Raw genomic sequence first — 25,520 nt, 5'->3', positions numbered from 1 at the left:
GCAGTGGTCAGCTTACGAATGGGTTGATGATGTTGGTGCGTGGTGGACGATCAGTTCTATTGTTTGGTTCGTTTTTCTATTTTTAATTCGCATCCCATGTTCTCGTGTTTCGGTTGAAATGTTGGTATAGCTGCTTACAATTTCGTGTAAAACGATGTAAAAAGCTCAAACAATTGCGTGTTAACTTCGCTATTCTGACTGAAATAAACCATACAAGCAAAGTGTTGGTGTGAAATTTAGCATTTAGAAAAGGATATAGTGAGCCGGTTTCGTAGTACAGTCGTCAACTCGTACGATTTAACAAAATGCCCGTCATGGGTTCAATCCCCAAATAGACCGTGCCGCCATACGTAGGACTGACTATCCTGCTATGGGGGGAATCAATTAGTCACTGAAAGCCACAAGCCCACAAGTGGGTAGAGGTAGGCCTTGACCGACATCGGTTGTTGAGCCAAAGAAGAAGAAAAGGATATAGTAAGAAGTTATAAAGTCATACAACCGAACTGAAAGTTGGGATACAATTTGAATAAAAACAAGCCTGCGAGACATGAAGTACCATGCGTCTCCATTTGAATTTTGTATGAATAATTGTGTATCTGGAAATGAAAATTCATGTCAAATATTGTAAATATTTCACCTCCTCCAAGATTGCACTAAATGTAAATACTCGGCTACAAGAAACATGGCCCCAATTACTTTACCCATATCGCTTACGCCAAAGGAGCTTGCGAGGTGCATAAATCAACTTATTTAGCACCTCGCTTATCTTCTACGTCCTTTCACTGCAAAGGAGGAAACCAACCAGAGAGGGAAAAAACAAACGAAAACCCTTACCCCCATCAAAAACCAGCCCCAGAAAAAAAGACTGACCCCGCAAGGGTACACCCCCGAACTCCGCGCGGGAGTGTAAAATAATGCACAAATTGGCCATGAAAGATATGCTTCATACGACGGTTTACCTTCCTGCTGCATTTTCACGTTGTGCACATACACAGTGACACAGTGAGGAGGCAGACACACACACACAAACACACACAGAGCCAAGCGAAAGAGCTTGTGTTTTTGTACTATTATTTTGCACAAACGAGCCAACAAAGAGCACGGCGCTCCGTTACATTAAGGCTGGCGCTGTGTGCTGTGGGCAAAGGCAAAGAAGTGCCAACCTCTATCGCGTTGAACCGTGCCGAGAAGGTAATTGAACTTTACCCTGAGCACAGTGTGTGTCTGTGCATTGTTCCTGGCTGCGGCGGGAGCAGAGCATGTCTTCGCCGTAAGCTCTTGGGCTGCTTGCGGGAATTGTTCCCTTTTGTGTCTTCCCTTGTGGAAGGGAAGGAAGTCTTTCGCGCGCGGCTTCTTGTGTGTGCCAGAACGGCTTCACAAACAAACGATAAAAAAGGCATACTTATAAATTTATAATGGGCTCGTTTATGTCGTTATCATTCGCAAATGTTGGTATGGCGGGCACAGTTCATGTATGTCCTCTGTGCCGGAAAACGTTCTAACTCTCAATGATGGTCGCGCTTTTGTCGGAGAACAATTGCTATTTGAAGGAAGGAAATCGGTAGAATAATTTGATGGTTAAGTGGGTTTCTAATTGGAACAGTAATAAGTTGTTTGGGCTTAAATTTCAAATAAGATTTTCAATATTGTAATCTAAATGTTTCATAAATGACCTTTAGGAAGTTTATATTGGTCATTTTCAATTAATTATGCTTGCTGCATAGCATAGCTTAAAAAGCGTCACTCATTCATTCAAAACCACAAAACGCCTAAAGGTATGCAAGCAACCTAGCTTAATCTAATTTTTAGGGGAAGGGCATGGAACTTCTAATTCATTTTAATAATTTTAATTACAATTTTACTTCCGTTTTCTCCCATTTAACTATGGGATGGGATTTGAGATCACACTCTCCCCCCCCCCCAACCATCTGGGTACATCCCGCCATTTTAATTCCTTCACCCGACATATTTAGCAAACAGTGCATGGTATATGAATATATTCCCGAGCCCCGAAATTATCATACATTGCGTACATAAATTTACACTTTCCGGAACAGCACGAGCAACTTTTTCTCATTACTTCTTCCGGCTGACCCGGCGAATGTTGTTCGTTGCTTTTGCGAAAAATTTCTTTCCTCGTCGTTTTAATCCCTCACTCCCACTCGTTCGTTTGCCTTTTTGTGTATCGTCCCCGGAAGGGTCACAATAAATTTTGTGCCAACGCCACATTCACCTCGCTATGGGTGTGTGTGTGTGTGTTAGTTTCGTTTCATAATACGTACAGTACCTCCCCGCCCCACTGCTGCTGCCTTTCGCGCACGATGTTGAATATTCATAAGAGCACTTTAACCTTCCCTCGCTGTTCGTTGTGATTGTTTCCTCAAAAAGGTCAATAATGGGAAAACTGTGCTCAATTTATTTATTATACACGTATTGCTTTCTAGCGTGCGCTCACAAAAACACACCACGCTGCATGGGAAAGCGATTTTCCACACCGACCATGCTCACAGACTCATTTGCAGGTGAGTTTTCACCCGCACCAGAAAATGATGGGGAATGGGGATGTATAGTTTTAGGTGCCAATTCTGATTGTGCATGCAGAAAGTCGAGCCAGGACGGTGTTGGAACGTGTTGAAGCGAAGCTACACAAAACGCAAAGCACTAATTATAACAGTCCGAAGGTTTCCGGCTGTGTACGCTAGCCCACCAACCACGGTTCGTGTTGTGGTTGCGGAGTGTTTTGTGGTGGGGTGTTTTGGGAAGTTCAAGGATAACCTAAAAGGTGTAGCTGTTTCTCCCTTGCTTCCTTGCCCACCACCATGTAAAACGATGGGGGTGTGTGTGCGTGTGTGTGTGTGTGTAAGTGTTAAGCAAAATGTACGGCCAGAGGTATATGTTCCCGGCGACCAAAATACCGCCCAACATTCCATGACATATCCCCACCGGAGAATGATTTATTTCAGACCGCTCACACTCCGCCGCTTGGCAATGTTGCGCATGTTTTTGTTCACCCCGGGACAGATGATGATGATGTCGACGACGATGGGCCAGCTCCAAACTAAGCGGGAAATGGCAAACGGGGCAGCAAATGAAGTCCCGTACTTGTCCTTTGGAAAGGGGGAGGGGAAGGGGGGAAAGGGTAGGGTAGTGGACGATTAGTGCAAACTGTTGCTCGCAACCACACGCGCACACACCGAGACCGACAAGGCAGCACGGGCGCAGCAAAACCCTAATTCCTTGGTGAGCCTCACAGTGTGTGTGTGTATGGTGAGGACACACACGCTGTGGAAAAAAGGGGACGAAACGGGAGCAGATGGGACTCCTGTCATCGTTGTTTTGACGGGTCATCGTTGTGTCGAGAGAAGGTCTCTGTCGCATCAGAGTGGCATTGTCCGGGGTGGCGCTTTTCTGTTTTCGTTTCATCCTATGCTGACGCTTTTAGAAGGTGCCATTTCCTCCCCCACCACATTTCATTATGATGGATAGAGCATGGGCTGTGTACTCTCCATGGAGGAGTAAATCAATTTATTAAATCTCATCGTGGCGTGTTTTAGTTTACAAACATATCATAAATATGTTAGGAGTGTGTTGTTTATGCTAGAAGCCGAGAGGGCCAACCACTGTAGCTTTCAGTGCATATGCTTTCAATCAAATGTGGCTTATCTAAAGGGTAACTCTAAAATATTTAATAAATGCGCTAAATTATCATATAAAACGCCCAAATGTATGCAATCTGCCATTCATTTTCCTGCTAAAGCCGTTAACACTCAGCCAAATAGGACTAAAAGTGTGCACTCAATCGATACTGCTGTTTTAAAGGACAGTCATCAAAATTGTGTTAAGGTCAATAGGGCAACTAGCAAAACAACACCAAACCAAGTAGAAGCTGTGAAAATGAATGCGGCTCTATTCATCATGGCAGACGTAAGCAACACCTCATAAAAGAAGCATTTCTAGCGCGAATAATATAACTTGCCTCGTAAAACGAAGCAACTGCCCCGGCTTGGCAAGCTGCATCCATCTACCACCCGCCTGCTGCAATCAACCGAACTGAATGAACAAGTGTGGCTGTTATATTCACACACACACACACACCAATACGTAACGATGGCGTTTGTTATTGACGATGGGAAGAAAAACTGCCGGCTTAGCGGAGGAAGTGCCTGCCGCAGCATTTGCTCTTCTTCTAAGCGCTCTAAAAGTATACTAAGGCACAATCGGCGTCCGATCTTTGGCACAGTGCACCTCCGGAGCGATTCAATAGACTGTCGTGTCGTGGGCTGCAGGCGTACTGCTTTGCTTTTTTGCGTGTTTTATCCCACACCGACCTTTCGGATTCGTGGCGCTGCTGTCATCTTGTGCGAGATTCCTGCCCCGCTTGTACAGCATGAATATCTCGCGGCACAAAAAGCGCATTCGAGGGAACTGCAGCGCTTTGATGATTCCGTTTTCCAGTGTCCTGTTTTTGTGTGTGTGTTTGTGTGTGGACGAAACTGTACCAGGTTGTACCTTGTGCAATGGCATTTCGGCTGTTCGGCATCGCAATATGCAATAAAAGTATCCGAAAATGTGCACCTTTTTGAGTGTTTTTTTTTTTTGCTGTTTCTTTTTGCGAACCCAGTCCAAGCGTGTCCTTCCATTGACAGTGACGATACATTTTTTCACGCCATCCAATCATTTTCTGCTCTACCAAATCTAACTTTGAGTGGAGTGTTTTTTGGGGTGTATATTCTCAAAGACATCATTTTGTGGTCTTGATGGAAAGAGAGCAAGCGAACGCGGCGAAAGTACAGGAGACAGGTTTTTGTTTGTTTCTCTGCTTGTCTAGCACGCTTAAACCACCATCATCATCATCATCCATTGGTGGATCTCGTTAAGGGTGCAGCAATGGAAGAGGTGTTGCTGTTTGCATTTAAATATCGTTTTCACGCGAGACGTACACAGTGCAAAGAATTGCCCCGGGATGTTTGGCTCTTCCTCCTTGCTTTGGGGAGCGACAGAAAAAATCACTGCTGCGCGATGGTAAGCTGAAAGAAAGCTCCAATTTCAAACAGTTTGGCTTCTGTATTGTGCGTTATGGCACTGGCGCTGGCAAGCAGGTGTTTGTTGAATATCCTGTTGGATAAGATATTTTACCATGAAGGAGAGTCAGTTTATCAAATAAAAATAAGCGTTATTCGCTCGTGTTCGTGGAGGTGTACATCCTGTCTTGTAATGAAGCCTTGTGGAAAATAATATATTGGATATTTGTCGCTCAATTCAAAGCATTTAATCTTTTTGTTTGAAAATTTCGAGCCAAGAAATAAAAACGCCAATTTTGTTTTGCATATAGACTAACTTTAGGCGCAAATAGTTGAATGAGTCCTTGTGGTGTTAAATATTACTTTACAATAGCTTCCTCATAGAACTTGGTTCGATAGTAAAATCGCAATTTAATCGTCACAAATCTATTTCACCTTTGACGTGTCAAACCAATGGCGATGAGCAGCCCTTTGACGATTTCCATAAGATTTATACGACGCAAAATCACTTTGTCGCTGAAATCAATCGGCACACCCAAGTCACCTCACCTTTATCAATTTCCAACGCCCCATCTGGCTCAAATGGTCTTAACAATTTCACGATTCCTGAAGCTGAAGCTACCGTAAAGCAATAAAATTGCCACCGACTTCAAATGGCCGGCCCTCTCTGCCGATGCTTTAAATCGTTAATCTTTGCCGGCGAAGCTCGCTCGCCGCTCCCTCACACACTACCACCCCAGCAACCGCTCCAAGGAAATCCCATTAGCTTGGGGCAGGATTGAGGTAAAACAAAAAGTCAAAATGTTGCAAAAGCCATTTACGGGAAGCATCCTTCGTTGCTCTATTACTCGCGCGCGGCCATCAATTATCGGAAACGGCGGGAGGAACGATTGTGCCATTGTGGCAAAATGGATCGCGAAAACCCCCTCTCTCTCTCTCTCTCTCTCGCTCAGAGAACCCTTCAGCTCCGTGGAGAATGGGAAAGAACAATTTCGATTGCTACAAATGCTGTACATTTTACCAATCAACCGGAAGCGCAGTTTATCGAGTGCTGTTGAAGGCTAGAACGGGTACGGGCAATGGAATTTACAATAAAAAAAAGAAAAAGAAAGTATCGAAATCGAACGACACGGGATGCCCAATCAGTCTGCAGTGGCCATTTAGTTTTGTAGTGTTATCGATTCAACGCGAACAGTGGTACAGTGAGTGCCATTGTTCTATTCACTGAACGGTTAAACTAAGCTAACTGAGGTGTAAATAACAATTTACGAAGTTGTTTTAATTAATTAAATAAACTTTTTGCTTGTTCCAATTTGTTTGTATTGTTCGATTTTCTAAACTAGCACAAAGATTGGCACAAAAAAAAATCTCTTAAGTTCTTCACCATACTGTCTCCTCTGCAGCAAAAAAAACTACCATCCGTACAGAAAAGTAGTTGAACATTAAGCCAACGAGCGGACGCTATCGTTTTGGACGAGTAATAAAATTGTATTGCGTACACACAACCAAAAAAAAACAGAGAGCAAACAGCTGTTGAAGGGAAAAACCCAGTGAACCAATAGTAGAGAAGGAAATAACCACCATTTTGTGTCGAATAACTTTTGATGAGAATTTTTCTACTGCTCCCCTTCCGATTCGGGATAGTTTTTTTCCAGAACTTGCCTGGCCTGGACGAAGCCCTCGGTGCCATCTGGTTTTGAGATCATTTAACAATTTCTATTTGGAAATCGAGTGTTCCAGATGGGGTGGAAAACTGGAACCGATGTGGACCCGCGCTGTACTGATTCGAAAAACCGCAGCCGGCCAAAAAGAAAACAGCAAACTTTCGTCCCTCCCGAGCGTAATACGATTCCGAATTTTGATTACCTCCGAGAAAAAGGGTCGGGAGAGAGTTGTTGTGTGATCGAATGGTGGATTGGATTTTATGTTTTTATTGTTATTCTTGGGCAGTAGTTTTCGTTGCTCTGAACGAGTCTTGCGTAGGATGGCTTTTCAGATTTATTTTGTATTTTTATTGTGTATACATCACATCTTCCCAAAAAGATCTGAGTTTAATAAGCAGACACGACATGCTTTCAGTTTTTGCTTTCATTGCTATTGCTATAAATCTTATTGTTATTCAAATATATTTTATAATTTTGAAAAACATCTGTTTTTAATCTGTTTGTCACGGAAGCCAGACGAACTGAAATACAAACGCATTTAAAATCGTTTACTCCGCTACGCACTACTGATGTCCAATTCATCCAACATGCGTTTGTTTGGATTTGTGTTTTCACTAATTAGCACCTGCTGTGTCCGGCTATCATTATTCGTTGAAACACGACACGCTGCCAGGCTGTCCGGCGGCGAACCAATCCGCACACGTGGAATGGATGTGGAGAAAATTTATCATCGACGCACTATCTAAATCCAAATGTTCTGCAAACTCGATGCATTAGCTGTCGGCTATAAATCGATAAAGATGGAAATTGGTTAGATGCGCTTGGGCCAGGAATGATAGTGCATCGGACATCGCATTTATTGGTTAGATCTGCATATTTAATTGTGAATTGTAGTTTTGCAATGTAATGCAGCCCAGTAAATGTGTATAATTAATTAAAAACGCTATAAATCATGCTAAACAGAGACGCTTTGCTATGTGTATTGCATACTTTTAGGGGGGATAGGGCAATCATTTAGCCTGAAAGTATACTATGTATAAGTAAAGTAAAGTATACCTTCATCGCTCTTTGCAAATGTAATTCTAAGGCAAAAATCCCACAATTATTCACCAATTTCTTACAAAATGTTAATGTTTGTCTCATCTTTCTTCAGCTATTCTAACATTTCCAACCGTCACTCGTTCAGATTTATCAAAGAATTCAAATCACCATAGCCATAACATTCCGTGCCTCCCGCTTCCCTCTCCGCATACTTCTGACGCAATCAATTAGAACATGTTTGACCGTCCCCACCGTCCAGTTCCTATGAACTTGAGTGTCCGCCAACGAAAGATAGTCCCCACTCCTTCCACCGCTAGGCTCGGGGTTTAAGGGGGGTTCAGAAAGAAACCAATTACGTTTGGCCACACCTCTCTTTTCCCCCACCGTTTGTAGCAGACTTCAACTTCGCGCCCGTCACAACCCGGGATAGTGGCGGTGCACCTCTCTTTTCCCTCACCGTTTGTAGCAGACTTCAACTTCGCGCCCGTCACAACCCGGGATAGTGGCGGTGCTGTATGGTTGAAATTTTCGTTAGTTCCCAGTGTAAAAGGTAAAAGGTTTCGCCGTAGGAGGCGAAAGTTTGCTGGCATATCCCCCCGCTTTTCGTCACACCACCATCAACTGACAGGTTCACGCTGGTTCGCCATTCTAAATTGAGCTGAAGAGAGCAGTAATTTTTGCCCATTGAATTTTCGTCGCTTCCCGACCACCCGGGGGCTGTGTGGGAGAACCTAGGAACCAAACGAGATGAAGCATACTCGAAATACAAGATTGTCTATTTTACTACTGTGCACTTCGTCTCACTCTAGCGGGGATTGTATCGTCAAACGGCTGAAACGTTAGCGCAACCACTTTCCCAAACTTCTTAACGGGGCCCGGGCTTTAGTAGATTGTCTGGTTATTGTTATGTAAATGGTACGCCTTTCGAGTGCTAGTGCGATTCAATCATCTGCTTTCGGTTCGGAAGTAAGGCCCCGTTTCCCATTCCCATTCACCCCTTGTTCCAGTGTTGTTCTTCCCTCTCCACCCTCTTATAGTGATATTTTTCCACTCCCGAAACAACCCGGAAAAGCAAACCCCTTCCTCCCGCACACAGTGGTGGGTCGTGTGTGAGAGCAAATGTTCTTTCGGGTTCATTTTTGTTTTTCTTCTATTCTTTGCCAGGGGCTTTCGGAAATCGCTGGGAATTGTACTCCGAATTCTAAACCCCAGTACGGACAGTGGCAACCACATAGATTCCATTTAAGCGTTTGCTACTCTTCCGGACACTTTCGGGGCACGGTATGTTTCATGTGAACATGAATCTCCAAGCCAGAAAAGCGAAACAGTAACAGCAGCAGCAGCAGTAGCATTTCAGCATTTCCAGCACCGTCCGAAGCGAAGGACGAAGGAATTTAATCTGGGAATGAGCCCCGGAAAAGGGGAATGTGGGGCGTAAAAAGTGGGCAAGCAAACCCTCGGAAACTACTACCACCAGTTTATCCTCGTTAATTTCTGCCGGAAACAAGAAGTTTGTCTTTAGCCGTGTGGTACCGCAGAAAGGGCAGCAGCAGCAGCACTACTACTGCTTACTGCCGAATGCTTTCGGTGCATTGGTGGTAACAAGCAGACGTTCCGTGCCGGAAGGGGTAGCAGAATGTTACCGTACCCTGGCAAACTGCATACCAGTGCACAGTTTGGGCGTAGTCTGGGCCATTTGCTGCACCCAGGATGCCACATGTTTGTCTCACAGTTTTAATAAGACCAAAAGTGTATTGTTTTGTTGTACAAATTGCATACATTTAGGCGATATTTTTTGGGAATGAAGGAAAACTGATTTCTGAAGGCAAATTACATTTTTTACTCAGATTATAATGGCAAACAGTTGCATTTGTTACCTTCGTTTAATGCGCCCTAGATACATTCAATTCATCTTATTTATCGCTGCTAACAAGGTCGTTTTCTGGGAATTCTATGCACTGAAACATTCAGCTACCGTTCAAGGCAGAAAAATAGGCAAACAAAGCTAAGCAAACTGATAATCTGCTCTGCAGCACACACTGCGCGTTGTAACATCAGAAAACGGGTTTTTGGCACCGGCAAATATGCATTGGACTGACACTGGCCAATAGCAGTAGTACACATGACCTAACCTCGATGTATGTGACCTTCTTCCCCGGCCACAGCAATTGTGCAACAGCTGTCGACAAATTGGTCGGCTGAGTCGGTCGGGTTGGAAAAATTTACTGCCCATAAGTGCGTTTTATGGCGCTGCCGCAACGTTATCGCACGCCACACGGTGGTAGCCCCACCAAGCCTTGCTCACAATCGGCACAGTCGGGCAAAGTTCATCCCCCCCCCCGGTGTGCCTGTGCAAGTGGCCATTGTGCTATGCTAAATCTATGCCGTCCTCTATTGCTGAAAAGCTGTGTGCTGTTGGGTTTTTGGGGTTTTTGGTGTGGCTGTGCTTGAGCTGCTGCGACCGCAAGCCCACTTGCTCGGCATTGCAAAGTGTGAAATTAATTGCTGCGGCACGCGAGCGCATGCATGTACGGACCTTGGTGAGAACTTTTCCTAAAAAGGTCGTTCCGCAGAACGGATGCCTAGGAGAAGTTATCGTCGCGTTTTCCTTTTTTTCCAGTGATTTTTCTCCATCTCAGGGCAATCAATTTTCTGTGGTCGCTTTTATGTGAAGCTGACGCTCATTTTTCTTAAACGCCTGTAGGTATGCAATCTATAATTCACTACGTTTGGATGGATTTATCGAGATCGCGCTGTATTTATTGGGATGGTAGAAGATTTTGCAATTATCGTTCCTTTAAAAGTCTTTAATCTATTGGCCATAATGAAATCACTGTAAGTGAATTAGAATTAGATCGTCTTTGTATGGAAATATGTTTCGAATCTGGTGAAGGACCAATTCTTCTCGACCAAAAACGGCGAGAAGAAGAGCTTAGCAAACCACACGTAACAAATTCTTATGACATTGCCATCACCAGCAGACGATGGCTGACGACGACCAACTGAAGTACACTGAATTGCCAAAGACCGACTGTCGCAAAAATCTCAACGTCGACGAGCATAATTTCCCCCCCGAACATCGGCCATGAGCCAAATGAGAGTGCTGGGGGCGACGATGCTGGAGGCAAACCACTCTGGGCAAAAGTGCAATCGCTCGAAAACCACCACCGTCGGCCAAAATTGATGACGATAGATTGATTGATGGATCGGGATCGAGTGAATCCAATTACCGATGCGCGGGTAGGCGGAGAGGGGGGGGGGGGTGTTGCTGCTTCTGAAAATAATGGCGAACGACCACAGCCCGCTGCTCTCCGCAATCTCGACGCCGAGGAAAACCACTTCCCCCAGCCTGGTAGTCGGAAAAATAGCTCAGTTTGAGTAACAACAGGGCGCTGATCGCAACATGAAACATTCAACAGCAGCACACTGGCACAGTGTGTGGAGAGACGGACACAGCTCACGACAAGCTTCCCAAATTTGTAACATGTTGCGACGAAACAATAGAAAATGTCGATGGTCGCTCGGTCGGGCTGTCATCGGCTGTATCACTCATTGCGAAACCATTCTTCGAACGACGAGAGGATGGATGCGGGCCTTCAGCTAAGCGCTTCAAACCCAAGACACGCATCATTGGGCGGTATTATTAATGATCCATCCGTCGCACGAGGTCTTCGTACATCGTGTCGTAGAGTTGTGAAACGTCGATGTTCCTGTGCTCCCTGCACGGATACTGACGGGAGGCTTTTTTTCTGCAGGGGTGGGGCGACGGTTGTCAAAGCTAATTAATGCATCTCCCGGGGGGGTTGGCCCCACTGTCAGTATTTAAATTTGATGCCCCGGTGCTTTATCGTGTCCGGTGTCAACGATCAACGGGGAATTTGTGGTAAAAATTCACTCCCACAGCTTCGAAGGAGATAATTTGTGAGCTTTTTGAATGCCAAATTATTTATGTTATATTTTATATAAAAGTTACCACAGTTTTAACTTTGAAAGTATGAATATTAGTAGAGAAACGGTACACAGAAGTAATTTTTCCTCTTCGGTTTGGCTTTTAAAAAAGGCTTATCTCTGCGCGCCCAACGTGGGGCTCGAACCCACGACCCTGAGATTAAGAGTCTCATGCTCTACCGACTGAGCTAGCCGGGCTGTTGATGAATGGTGCTTTATACATTTGTTTGCTTTGATGCGTAAAACACAGAGAGAAGCTGTTTCAGGCACGAATTAATTACAAACTCTACTTACTTTGACTTACAACCCGATTTGCGTCGATTTCTCCAACTCTATTGTTGTGTCATCGAAGCTTTCATCTGTTTTTGCAGTGCTTCGGCCCATATTTCTTCGGCCGGGCGATTCAATCAGTTTCCATTTCTGCTCGATTTCCCATCGCCCATCGGTAGCTTACAGGGACGTCTTCCGGAAACCATGGCACCATGTAGAGCACGCAGCGAACAGCGAAAACACACCAGAACACGACACGGTAGACAGCGTTTGCTGCTCATTTATGATCACTTCCGTGTACGCGTGGCCTTCTCGCTTGGTGAATGTATTCTTTCCGATGTTCTTTCTTTCCCCCTTTCCTTTAATTCTTCCGCCTTCGATTTCACTCTCTTTTGCTCGAGGGCTCCAACCAAGTAACGGAGATTCATCAATGGCTCATTCATCATATTTTTTATGGATTCCCGGTCCCATTTCAGCTTGCCTATCGGCGCTTGCCTGGGCACACTGTAACAAAGCAGTTTCCCGGCAAACTCCTACAATCCATGCGGGAGGCCGAGGGGTTTGTTCCACACCCCCGGCGTGCTATTTCTGAGTCGCACGAGTGGGCCGAGCCGTTTGTGGATGCTGATTTCGCTCCGGGACGTATTAAAGCATGTTTGTCTGTTTGTATTAGTTGAGCATTCAAACGATATGGCGGAACACGGAGACCGGCTTTCCGGGCGTATTTAGTGGAACTCGGTCTGTAGGAAGTTGGCAACAGAGGAACCATTCTCGTTTTTACTTCATTTTGAGTCAGCTCCTTTAAATGATGAAAATCAAAAAAAAAAAGAAACTGTGGCTCTGCCTTAACGAGAAAACGGGGGGAGACAAACCAGGCGAAAAGAAAGGCTTATGATGGATTTATTTCCCTGTCCCGTCCCGTCCTGCGTTCGTCTCTCTCTCTACGACTCTCCGCGACAGGCTCAAGTGTGCGGCCGTCCACTGAGAGTCCAATATTCGTCCAAACGCGTCTTCATCTTTCCCGAATCGTGTTCGATCGGTTCCCCCTTTTCGCTCGGCAGACGCTCAAACCCTGCTTGTGATGAAATTTATTTGTTCGTTATTTGAAACTTGGCAAGAGAGAGAGCACAACATTCGCAGCATTCCTTCCGTTTGGCGCATTCAATAGAACCCGTTGCCCTGCAGGCACATTCCAACTACAGGCGGCGATCGTTTCTCGGCGGCGTTTTCGCACGATAAAAGTATGATTTATTGGCATTCCATTAGTTACCTCGCGTTCGACCGGTCGACTGGTTGTGCCTGCGGGAACCGACTACTGGGAACTACTTTTCATTCTGCGCACACGAGGCACACCGGGTACAAGAAAATGATTATTTAAAACTTCTGTTCGGTGTGTGTCGGTGAGGGAGAAAAAAAAATCAATAACTCAACGCTTTGGGGACGGGGGGAGTTATGGAGTTGAAGGAAATTGTTTAATATTGGCGGTACTGGTTTATGTTGAAGGCTCATATAATGGGTCGTGTTATCGCTGACAAGACATTAAATAAATCAAAATTATTGGACACTAATCTGTTAGCAACAATCGATTAAATGAATGGTTATTCTTTTTTGAGACCGGGACGACTTGGAAGCGCCTTTGTGTATGCAATTTGCATCTCAAAATGTATTTATTTACAGAGATTACATGAAGGCATTAAGGAAACTTTATCTAATTTAAATATAAACACAAAATCAACAATTTCACCTGCTATTGATATCGGTAGAGCACAAAGACTGTGTGGTTTAGGTTATTCAAGTGCCCCAAACAAACTACGACTCCGCATCAAACTCAAACTTTCATGCACGCTCTTTCGTGCTCTAAAGCAAATCAAAAAGCAAACCATTTGTTGGTTGTCAACTTAAATCATACACCAAACAGAACACACAAAGAGCAAAACTCCCACGGTAAAGATTTTTCATTCATGTTTCGTTGATGAACTAACTTTTCTCCGCCGTATCGCCGCCCTTTCCCTCCCCACAGCTCATCAACAAAAGTCACCGACAAAACACGTGCGAGTGGACTTTCTTTTTCCTTTTTGCGCCCGTGTGAGTGTCCTCTCGAGCCGCTTTGTATTGTGTCCAACATGAAAAGCCACTTCCGGTCACCGGCGTCCGGCTGCGAACGGGGCAGAATTTTGATTCTTTTTTATTGCCTTTTTTTTGGCAAAGAATCTCCCATCATGTCGCGCGCGTGTTACAGCACAAATCCTCCCAGAGCTCTCCGCTTTTCATGGTGGCGGCCGAGTGCCGGCCATCAAAAAGATCATCGCCGGTGGGTGGGATGGGTGGGAAAGGACAACGGCGGACGGTGGACGGGTGCGATTGTTAGTTTGATGTCCGGAAAACTAACGCAACCGTGTGATAAGCTTTATCGGGGTGGAGCAAGGAAAGCAATCCCTTTGTCAAAGCAGCCTCACTCACCGGACCGTGAAATGAAGACTGCCGGTGTAGGGATAGAATATTGAAAGCCAAAAAATCCCTTCAAAGAGCGTGGGTTTTGTCGTCTGATTTGTTGTGTTGTATTTTGTGATTTTGCTCAAATTCGAGTTCGATCTGTTTAGGTTGTTTCCCTTTTCTGTGAATATTGAAGCACATTTCTGTAGCATTGTGGAAGGTTTTTAAGGCTTACCTATTGCGTCACACAGTACCGAAGAAGATCAAAAACATCGTAATCCTATTTAGATAAGTTCACGTCAAAAGTTTCCCCATCCCAAAGCTTACATCCGTTTAAGATAATGTTTCTTTCTTCATGTCGAAATCGAAAATTGCTCTTGACAAAACATACGTAAATCTGCCGTTGAAAGGGACCCACAATGCAGTGCACGGTGTCAAAACAAGCAACACCAGATCGAACTAATTTTCATCCATCAAACGAATTCGCTATCGACTACTGCTCCGTCGAGATGGAATCGAATCGAAAAAGGAAAAACCGAGACTCTTTTGAACACACGACGGACGGAGCTGGCGACGAAATAAACTTGATGAATAAGTTTGCTGTGTGTGTTTGAACTCCCCCGGTGCTTCTTGTTGTTCCAACTGACATTGACATTTCCTTCTACTCAAGCTCATATTTGTTTCGGTCATCGGGAAATGTTTTGCGGGCTTGTTCCCAGGCTTTGTCCTGTCAACCGTACTACACGTTAGATGAGTACACAGCTCCCCCCACCACTCACTTCTTGCACACATCAACCACCCGACCACCGAGCTGCTGTGATTGGTAACTTCCGGTCGGTCTGGGTCGGTCGGTGTCTAGGAGGTTGGAGAATCGACCCCGGCTCTTTGTCGTTGGCATTCCCAGCGCCCCTGGACGGTAAAGTTTGCCCCGCGCTCGACAAAGTTTGCTCGCTGTGGAAGTGATTTTATTTCCGATTTATTGACACTTTTTGTCAAGAAGGCGAGCGGGGTGTCCTTGCCCCCCACCAACTTCAGCTGTGTGTTGGAAGGTGTTGATTTTCGTTTCTTTTTTTTTTTTTGCTCTGTTGTGACATTTTGGAAGCTGTTCAACGGCCATCGTCTTTAAAGTAAATCATGTCCGTGCCATCACTTCCTGCATGACAGAAGTTGGTTTAAATGAGAAATGATTGGCTCATTGGCATTTAACAACGTTTCAAAGTTGGCAACTAGCTCGCTTGTGTAAAGCGAATTGCATACCTTTCATACCTATTGCATACCGTCAGGCGCTTATTAATTCCGGGGATTCAATTATGGGGCAAATGCGGCAAGAAGTATTTGCTGAGTCATTTGTACCATGTTCACCGAAACGTAACCTCAAATATTGCGTCAGCAAAGGAAGAAGAAGCTTTTAAGCCTATTATAAAAATGCCCCATGGCTTACTGCCTCCAAGGACATATTTCAAGCACAGCATCAGCAACGGGTGCAGAAACAGCTACCTTGGGTTTGGCGTACTTTGCACCTTGTTAAGAACTTTTAGGCCACACTCTACACTTTTGGTAGACCCTTTTGCTCTGAGTTTTGTGTGTATATGCTTTATTTTCTTTTCTTCTCTTGGGTATTTTATGTTGTTTGAAGTTGTAGTTATGCTACATTTCATTGCGTTCTACACACTTCGTTTGGAGCACAGCTAAAAGTCATCGCAAATTGGGACGGTTTCGATTGGAAAGGGTTCTCTAAGGTACGGTTGAATCGCTTGCTATAACCCTCTGTTTCATTTGAGTACATTGAATTGTTTTTCCAATTGGTAATTTGTTAAAAAATATATGTATTTGGAGCATAACTTGAAGAATTCTGAATTTATTCCGCATGTTTGCCATACCCACTAACATTTCTTCACATACTAATCACTACGTGCAAAGCTCTCAGCTACAACGCCGCCTTCGATCAGCTTTTGTGCTGTAAACAATACCCTTAAAGCCTTCGAGCCTAAGCTCGCTGGTCCTTTGTTCGTCCCTGGAGCGTGCGAGACTGTTCGGAAGAGCAAAAATGTTCGCCTCGAATGCGCGAAAATTAGTTCCTCTCAAGCTTGATTGTTCGGGCGATTTGTGAGCAAACTTTGCCGTTTGCAGCATTTTGCACCATTGCTTTTGTGATTGTTCCCGCGCACCCCAAAGTCCCCCGTGTTTCGCTTTCTACATGGCGGTCAATGACGCGGTCATGATCACTTTCACTGTCTGTGTCTCTCTCTCTGTTTCGTTCGCTTTGGCTTTATTGGTGGCCCTCCCATAAGGCTCGGAATGAAAGGAATTTTAGGGACGAAATCAGTTTGACAGCGCTGCAATAACGAAGAAGAAAGAATAAAAAAATCACTGAAAGGAAAGCTTTTTGTTGCCGTCTGGGTCCGAGTGATTCCTTCTCACTTATCGGTCTGTTTACGTGTTTGTGCAGCCTTTTTAATGGGCTATTTTCGGCTGCTCTCGCTTACCGTGGTGGCATTTTTCGCCCCACTCGCTTTCTTCGTAGTATTAAATTTCTTTCCCTTTTGGTTTTGGAGCACTATAGCATAGGCGTGTTTTAGCAGCATTGCTTCAGTGTCGTGTGTGTGTGTATCGCATTGTAACACGCCAATCAAAGACAACTCCACGTAAGATTGGGCTTTATCGAAAGCTTCAAAACCGCAGGCCTTTGCGATTTTGGGTGCCGAAAATTAAATGATAATATTGTGCAAAGTGAGGCAAAGACTCGTGTAGCGCCAAGGATTTGAAACAATCCCTTCAATCGACGACAAACGACAAACAGCAATGTTCCAGCTCTCTCTCTCTCTCTCTCTCTCTCTCGGCGTCATCGCATCGTGTTGTTCATTTGTGGAATGTGCCGTTTAAGCTCTCCAAAGCTCTTTGAATGCCGCTTTTGGACAAACCGAAGCATAAAAAGAGCAAACAGAACGAGGAGGCGCGTTTGCTTTCGCAGGCGCCATTGATTGGTGCTGAGGTTTCGTCAGTAAACAGTGCGCGTGCAGGGACAATCGCTCCAAGGCACGGGCATTGAAGTGCAACAACTAACGACTTTCCTTGTTTTCGAAAATCATTCACCCCAGAGAGGACAAAAACGCCCGTGTCGATGCAGTCGCGACGATGTCGCACAGTGCGAAAATGCAGTGCAAATAAATGGACATTTGAAAAATCGTATCCTTTACTCATTCTAGACCATATGAGTATTACAACATTTCAATAAAAACGTATATTGCTCGTTTGTTTGTTTGTTTGTATTTGCATTTGTTGCCTTTTGTATTGCACACATTTAGGCGTAATGTATTGCGAATGCAAAGAAATAAAGGTACTATGTCATTCGTATTGCATACATTTAGGCGTAATACACGGTGAATTTAAAGCAACAGATCAAAAATTCATTCTACAGATCAAAATTCATTTTATATGAAACATAGTAAAGAAACTTAACGTATTGCGGCAAGTAAAATAATTGATTTATATTTCCAAAAAATCTCAATTCTTTTATTCCGACCTCACGCCCAGCGTGCATCATTCGCGCTGCAACGGCAACAATCGCATAAAATCGCGCGTCACGATGCGTTTTGGGCGGACGCCACATCCACCCAGCGACCGTTTGTCGATGATAGATAAACAATGCTGGCATGCCAAAACGCACAAAAGCCGCTCCAAAGCCTAGTAGCTTGGTGTAGATTGACCGAACGCTTCCGGTTGTTGTTTTGTTCGTTTGGGCAGAGTGTGTCGGTTGAATCTGATTGTTTTCATCGTAGCTTTTGTTTGTACGAAACGTTGCACCTTGGCTTATTTGGTGTTTTCTGTTGGGCACAAATTTGGCACCAGCAACTCGCAATGCATACTGACGCAAAATTTAACCTTAAAGGTTTTCTTCATAACGTTCCCTTTTTTTTTGTTACCCTTCTCTCTGCAAACAAAAAAACAACTTAAATGCGTGATGAGTGCTTACCGTCAGCGTTCTCTCAGCGCTGCTGCAGCAGCATCAGCATCACATCATCATAATTCTTCACTTAGGGGTTTTTATTCGCACTGTCGGGCCAAATTTCTACCGCCTGAAGATTTCCCCCGAGAATGAAAGAGAGAGAGAGAGATGTTTTTATCTCCTGCTGCATTCTGTGCTTCTTCTCATTGTGCAAAAAGGCGACAACGGCCTGGACGAGCCTTCATTTAGCATTCCTAACGAAAAACGGCCTGTGTCCCTAATGTTCGTCCTCCTCGTCGTCCTTCGTTTGATCTCACGTATCCCCTTGGTCGTCGGGTGAAAAGAGGAACATAAAAACAAGAGCAAAGAAAAGGCGGCATGATCAGTATGTCGTACGTTCGTGCAGCGACTTGGCAAATACGGCAGCACGAAGCCGATGCGCCGAACGAAAGTTGTGTCATAATTTGTATTCATTCCAAATTTGCAACCGTAAAGTTTTGTTTGCTGGTCCCCCCCCCCCTCCTCCTTCCAGGGGGAATTATAATCAACGGGGATGATGTTTTTTGGAGGAATGATTAAGAGGAGTGCTGCATGGAGTTGGACGAATTATGGTCGAATCTTTCTGCGCAGCAAAAATAGGCGAGAGTTTGCCAAAGGTTTGCGAAAAAAAAAACTCGTTTGTAATTAAAGGTAGAATCTTGCTACAACAAGAGTCAGAAATTAAAGGCTCTTTGATTATTTTAAAACATGATATTCACACTTGAACAAAATAAAGCCAACTTTATCCTTTGGCATTTCATGTTTGGCTCAAAAAACTTTATCCATTTCTCATCTCAAATTAAAAGCTCAACACTTGTTTCCAGCGTGTGATAATCATTTGAAAAAGAAGTTTGCAAATCCCTGCTCCTACTGCTTATTCAATCAACGCTCAAAAGGCTTTTTACAGCTGATAATAATTTGCTCTCTCAGCACCGAGTCTGAATTCTTGAGCTTGAAATTAAAACTTTTGAGCCCGTACCGAAGCAGCCAGCAAGAGGTGTGTGCACAAAGATCACGTATGAAATCCGGGCAATAAAACTGCGTATTGCTTTGTGTTCGTGTTTTGGGCTCATTCCTTCCGCATCCCACCACCCACACAGCAAAAGGAGGACACCGCGATGCGACAAACAATTTAGTAACGAGCGCAATGATTTAAGAACCGTTGCCGGAATGGGTTTCGAAAACTTTCAAAGCTCGCAAGCATGTGCGGTTTATGGTTATGAGCGGGGTCTCTTTTTTTTCTTTGCTGTCTTTGCTTTACTTTGCTGTAGTATCCTACATGCCCCCACCATTTCACGCACATGTCGCACGTATGTGTGTACTTATATTTCGTTTCGCATTTGGCGACAGTTGCGGCAAGTTCGGTACGGGCGTCGGTCGGGTGTCGGTTGGCACTGCAGCACCAAAGCATAGCGAATGATACTGCACACTAATGAACGCTGCAGATAGATGTGGCAGTGAGAGGGAAAGAGGAGGGGCGGCGGGCAAGTGGAAAGGGACGAATGTGACCTCGTTGGCCCACTGGCTCATCTTTAAACTTTGTTGGCCCGCTGCCAGCCGTTCGATGGCCAAATGAAGGCACCCGGTGGTAGGCCGTTTTTTATTTCTCGATGGCCTTCCACATTGGCGTTGACTAGAAACAAAGTGCCCTATACAAACACACGCACACAAAAAGGACAAAAATGTGCAAAATGTGAAGTTGGGCTGGGTAGTTGAGCGTTGCCTAGGACAAAATTTTTGTCGAGGGAATTCATCTCGGTGTATTGCTTTTCAGAGGAGAGGAACTGTTTTTTGGGAACAAGAGTTCAGCAAAACAGTCTCAAAACGTGTTGAGGACCAAAATGAACTGACCGAATCGGATTAAAACTGTGTCCGGTAAACATTGACTGACTTGTGCAGATGAGATGTGTTGGATTCTGCTGCGTGAGCCTGTGAGTAGTTTGCCTTTAGGCATTAAAATGCAATTTACATGATAAAGCGCCTAAATGGATGCAATCAGCATAGCATGGGAGCGTTTTTAGGGGGATCTTTAAGGTAATACACTACTAACTTGAAGTAAATTTGATTACAGTGGAACGCCGTTTATCCAGGCTTATCGGGACTGGACCTCGCCCGGATATTCGAGTAACACTCGATAATGGGTCAAAGTGTATATTTTACCAAAAATTCTTGTTTTTGTTTTTGTTTTTAAATTTGCATAAGGTGTTGGTACTACCTTACTTACTTATCCGGCGCTACAACCGCTTTGCGGTCTTGGATTGCCTCAGGAGTGTCCGAAACCGCTCACAGTCTCGCGCCTTCGTCTGCCAGTCCGTTATCCCGGCCTTAATGGCGGACGCCTCCATGCCATCTTGCCACCTCAATTTGGGCCTACCATGCCTCCTCTGTCCTTGTGGACGGCCTAAAAAGACTTTACACCTTATTGGTACAACTTAGCCAGTTTTTATTAATCTCTTATTTTTTTCAATGAGAATATTTGAAATTTGCCTTGATATTTAGAGTTTTGTGCTATGATAACGATTTTTTTTTCAGATATCCTCTACAGAACGCAAAGCTACACTTGTATTGAACTGTTATCAGAACACTTTGTCATAACGAAAAACACTAAAATTCATGGCAAATGTAAAAAAAAAGAAATGAAACGTCAAAAATTTGTTATAAAAACATATTTGAACGCAATTATTCCATGTTATTTGAGTATCCGGCTGAGGTCGAGTCCTGATGAGCCCGGATAAATGGTTTTCCACCGTATTTATTTACCGTTTTGAGATAGTTCACAGTGAATTTCCCAAATTAGTGCTATTACGCCCTAATGTATGCAATGTTCATCGCAAAATCTTCTCTTTATACAGTACTGAAGCGTTAGTTCATACTTTTGCCAGCGTCTTTTCAACGTGTTTGCAAACCAAAAAGAAGAAACACAGACATTAAATGTTAAAGAGTTTGCACTTTTTTTTCCTCTCTCTTGATCCTTGCACCGGATTGGCATAACTCTCTGTAATGCGATGTAATTAGTAACGCGAGCAAAACAGAGCAAAAACAGATAGACTGGCACGAAACGGTACGAGCTGAAGCGCATCAAAGAGAGATCACCGAGAAGTGGCTGGCTGGTTGGCTGGCTGGCTGGCCGCGGGTTTTCCTAACGACCGCAAGGCAAAGGACTACCACCACACCCGGGCCCGCCCCCCCCCCCCCCGCGTGCACCATTTACGTCAATTTAAATGTAAATCCATTATTCAAAAATTATCTCCATTAGCCCCCGCTAGCCGGGTTGTTTTCATCCGTTCAGCGCCCGAGCTCTGTCAGTGAAGACTGTCGTCCAACCGGCAAAGATGGGTTCTTGCCTTTCCCTCTTACTCCCTCTCTCTCTCATGGTCGAGAGCGTTTGGAACATAATTCATTCAATACGCTCCTAATATCTCAACGCAAATCGGTGCTTTTTTTCCTGTTTTGCATCTTTACAAGCAAGACTTTGTATCCCTTTTCGTCACGCTCCACTCTCCACTGGATAAAGGGAATCACCACCCTTCCTGCTTCTCGGCTTGGACAAAGCCAGCGTCTTTGGAGAAAAGCATTTCCGGCACAAAACACGAGTGCGGCTGGTGGGGGATTAATCTAACCTTTTCCACAGCCGAAGAATGGCAAAGACCGCTGATGGGGAGAGAGGCGGGTATCCGTCCGTCCAGGCCAATCCTTCGTTTCCGTGTGTCGATCAGCTTTTGCAGCAAAGCGTAATCCAATCCTTTTCCCACACGAAAAGAACGACCTCCCCTTCCCCAAGACGCGACACCCCGGTGGACTGGCGAAGAAAAACGAAGCACTTCCAACACCTCCGGAGCCTTAGATGATCCAGATAAACCTGACACCTTCGGTGAAGCCATCCACACCGACACACCGACACACGGGGAACGCCTTTTGTAGTACATCCCCCGCTTCCGCTCGGGGTTGGGGAGCTGGCGATGAAAGGACGTAATTTCTTAGCTCCATCACAACAGGCACACGCACACACACATGCACACAATAGCGATGGACCGGAGCTAACGCCCTTTCATCCTGATACAGATCTCGCACACCGATGCACACTCGGACCACACACTCGGCCGGCGATGGAGCGAGAATGAAAAGGAAAAGAAAAAATGGCAAAAAATCATCTCACATCCCCAGTAGGCGACGAACCGGCGGAAGAAGGGCGAGCTAGTAGAAGAACAACGGATTATGTCGCTCGAGGTCCCGAGCAGCAGCAGCAGCCCGACGGCCACCACCAGAGAAGCTTTTGTGCGTTTGAAGAAAAGCGAAGCGTATCAGTGACCTTCTCTGTGTGTGTGTGGGTGGATTTTCCATAAAATGAGATTTAGTGCCGCAAATCCACCCCATACGGGTCGGGGTGAAGGGAGGCGATGGTAGGTGGCTGAGAACATCAAGACCGATGCGGAAAAGGGTCAAAACTTCACAAAGTTGTAAAAGCTGGCGAAAATGGGTTCGATCGAATCGTTGTTAAAATTGATGGTTGAAATGGAACAATGAAGGGGTTGAAATGTTAAATTATTACAGTGTCTGCTTTCAAAAAACGTCAGTGCGATGTCCAGCGCGTGTGGGATGAAACGGGAGCAGCCGGGGCTTTGAGCCGATTTTACTTGGCAACATGCGCGCCGCATCCCTCATCAGTCAGTTTTAATTAAACCCTCATCATGCCCGTGTTTTAATGCCCCGCTGTTCTCCCGTCGTTTCAGGTTTTTTCGGGCGCACTCGAAGGAAGAAAACGTCAACCCGCACGTCACCTAGAGGAATTAGTGCACAATCGAGCGGTAACGATGGTAACGGGCAACGAGAGTAACGTTGATCTGCCGGCGGAACCACCAGCCACCGCCACCACTGTAGCAACGGCAACGGCAATGGACACAACCAGCGACGCCCCAGCGCAACCGAACCGTAAGCTCGGCGGGTTTGAGTTCTACGAAAAGGTACTCCGTTCGCCGCGGTACGTCGTGGCCCCGATGGTGGACGCTAGCGAGCTGGCCTGGCGGCTGCTGAGCCGCCGGCACGGCGCACAGCTCTGCTACTCGCCCATGTTCCACAGCAGCTGCTTCACCAAGGATCCGAAGTATCGGAAGGATTCGCTGCAAACCTGCCCGGAAGACCGGCCGCTGATTATACAGGTATACAGTGGCACGGAGAAAAAAAAAACAGGAAGAAGCGGAAGAAGAAAATGTACAAAAAAGCGTGACCATTGTTGTCAGTGGGACGGTTTCCCGATTGCGCTCTCGCGCGCCAGCGAACCGGCACACGACAGTTAATTAAAACGTTGACATTTAATTACATGCACACCAGCGGCACACGAACAAAAAACTGCATTGTGTGTGCTCTGTGTGTGTGTGCACATTTCCGCAGTTTTCTTACACACAAACACTGATGTTGTTTCCTTTTTTTTGCTTTGCTTTTAGTTCTGCGGCAACGATCCGAAGATAATGCTGGAGGCGGCCCTGCTCGCCCAGGATCACTGCGACGCGATCGATATCAATCTCGGCTGCCCGCAGGCCATCGCCAAGCGCGGCCACTACGGTGCCTTCCTGCAGGACGAATGGGAGCTGCTGCGGGAGATCGGTACGCATAATGGGGAGGGTCAGATAGGCAAGCACGGGGCAACTTTGGGGCAAGGTAGACAAAGGTCAGCAGTGTAGCTGCTTCTCTGAATGTGCTGCGTTTGCTAATTCTAAACGAGAAGCAATGGAAATGCTTTGAAGCGCATGTTTTAGAGGTTAGGTTTAGTTAATAAGTACTTCAATATTATCTCAACACGGTAGATGCTCTGAATTGTAAAAGTTTTGATGAAAATCAGCAGCTTTATCAAAAACTAACCATCTCCCCCACGGTACCCTTGCTAAGCGCCCAAAGTTATGCAATGCAATAATTTCTTAACAAGCAAGCAAACATGAAAGGGTCCACTGCAGAACAAGCATTCCAGTATAGCTTCAGATTAACTCTCTAGAAGAAGAATTTCTATGAAATACAAAACAATGTTAAAACTACTTTCACAGAACAAGCTTAACGGTTGAAGGACAAAAAAAATAGAACGGCAATGCAAGAAACAAGACAATTTAAATGAAGAAAGGTAATTCGCTGCCCATGGCTGCTGCTTGCTGCTAACGACGGCACCTGTTGCTGTGTGTCTGTGACCCGCCAGTTAGCAACCAAGAGCTCTGCTGCCGCATGACCAGATGGTCGTTGGAATAGTTTTTCCCCCGCACCTTGAAGTTGTCGCTTTTGTAACCGACGTAACAACGGAGTGTGTGTGTGCAGCAAGTTTAAACTTCAATTCTACTTTCTTGTACGGAAAATGGGGGAAGTGGTCCAGCCAGAAACACGAGAGCAGACAGAATTGGTTCGTTTAGCGAGAACAATTACTATTTTTTTTTTTGCGTAGCGAAGGTTCGCACGCTGCTTAGTAATGGGTATGCTTGTGTGATAAAGAAACAAAACGGATTTTTCCTCTTTTGCCTTTACAGGGTTTCCCCAGGGGTTCTCATAGTTGCGGGACACTTCCTTGACTCTTTCCTACTGGAAGTGAACTTTTTATGTTAGAAATTGGACTCTATGGGACCCTTTTTGGACAGGCTCCTACAAAATTCCTATTGGATTTGTCCAACAAGGGTGCTATAGAGTCCAATTCCCATTACATAAGGTTCATTTCACGTTAGAAAGAGTTCATTAAGTGTCCCACGGCTATGAAAACTCGTGGAAAACCCTGTATGACTTTTCACAAAAATGCAACATACTAGAGGGGACTGGGGTTTTGTAAACCTTCGCTTCATCATGAAAAAAAACCCTCCCGAAAATGGGAATATTGCGTACAACAATTTCCGTAACGATTGTTTGAATTTCATTACGGGCCGTTTTTGCTTCCCCGTCGCTTCCCCGGGCGGTCCGCGACGGAACGGATTTCGGACCATTATTTATCAACTTAAACCCCGAAAATAATATTCTCTTCCCCCAACCTTTGTACGGGGTTGATAAGGGGGAGGGACCGGGAGTAAATAAATGTCCACCCGGTTCGTTTGTAAAAATAGCCCAAGGGCGATACAAAAAAAACCTCCCCCAAACACATCGTGCCCGGAATGGTAGGGGGAGGAAACCCATTCACATTCCCCACCTCATGGTTGG

The 25,520-nt window shown here is 45.1% G+C and overlaps 1 protein-coding gene and 1 non-coding gene across 4 annotated transcripts in view; one reads left to right on the top strand and one right to left on the bottom strand.

Annotated features, from left to right (window-relative positions):
* LOC120899792 (tRNA-dihydrouridine(16/17) synthase [NAD(P)(+)]-like) overlaps positions 1–25,520 on the top strand; it is an 84,809-nt gene that overhangs the window by 55,953 nt on the left and 3,336 nt on the right. For 2 of the 3 annotated variants that reach the window (XM_040306008.1, XM_040306010.1), the window contains 2 exons: positions 23,093–23,518; positions 23,804–23,963. In XM_040306008.1, coding sequence (XP_040161942.1) covers positions 23,174–23,518; positions 23,804–23,963 — 505 coding nt within the window. In that variant the 5' untranslated portion in view covers positions 23,093–23,173. Of the gene's footprint in view, positions 1–22,575; positions 23,027–23,092; positions 23,519–23,803; positions 23,964–25,520 lie in introns of those variants that run through there. The other variant, XM_040306009.1, reaches the window with a different exon arrangement.
* Trnak-cuu lies at positions 11,800–11,872 on the bottom strand. The gene has a single exon. It is a non-coding gene; the product is annotated as a tRNA-Lys (tRNA).

Source organism: Anopheles arabiensis, chromosome 3, assembly GCF_016920715.1.
Source record: "Anopheles arabiensis isolate DONGOLA chromosome 3, AaraD3, whole genome shotgun sequence".
NCBI classification, from domain to species: domain Eukaryota; kingdom Metazoa; phylum Arthropoda; class Insecta; order Diptera; family Culicidae; genus Anopheles; species Anopheles arabiensis.
The sequence above is the reverse complement of the archived record's forward strand: the minus strand, read 5'-3'. Positions and strand labels throughout refer to the sequence as shown.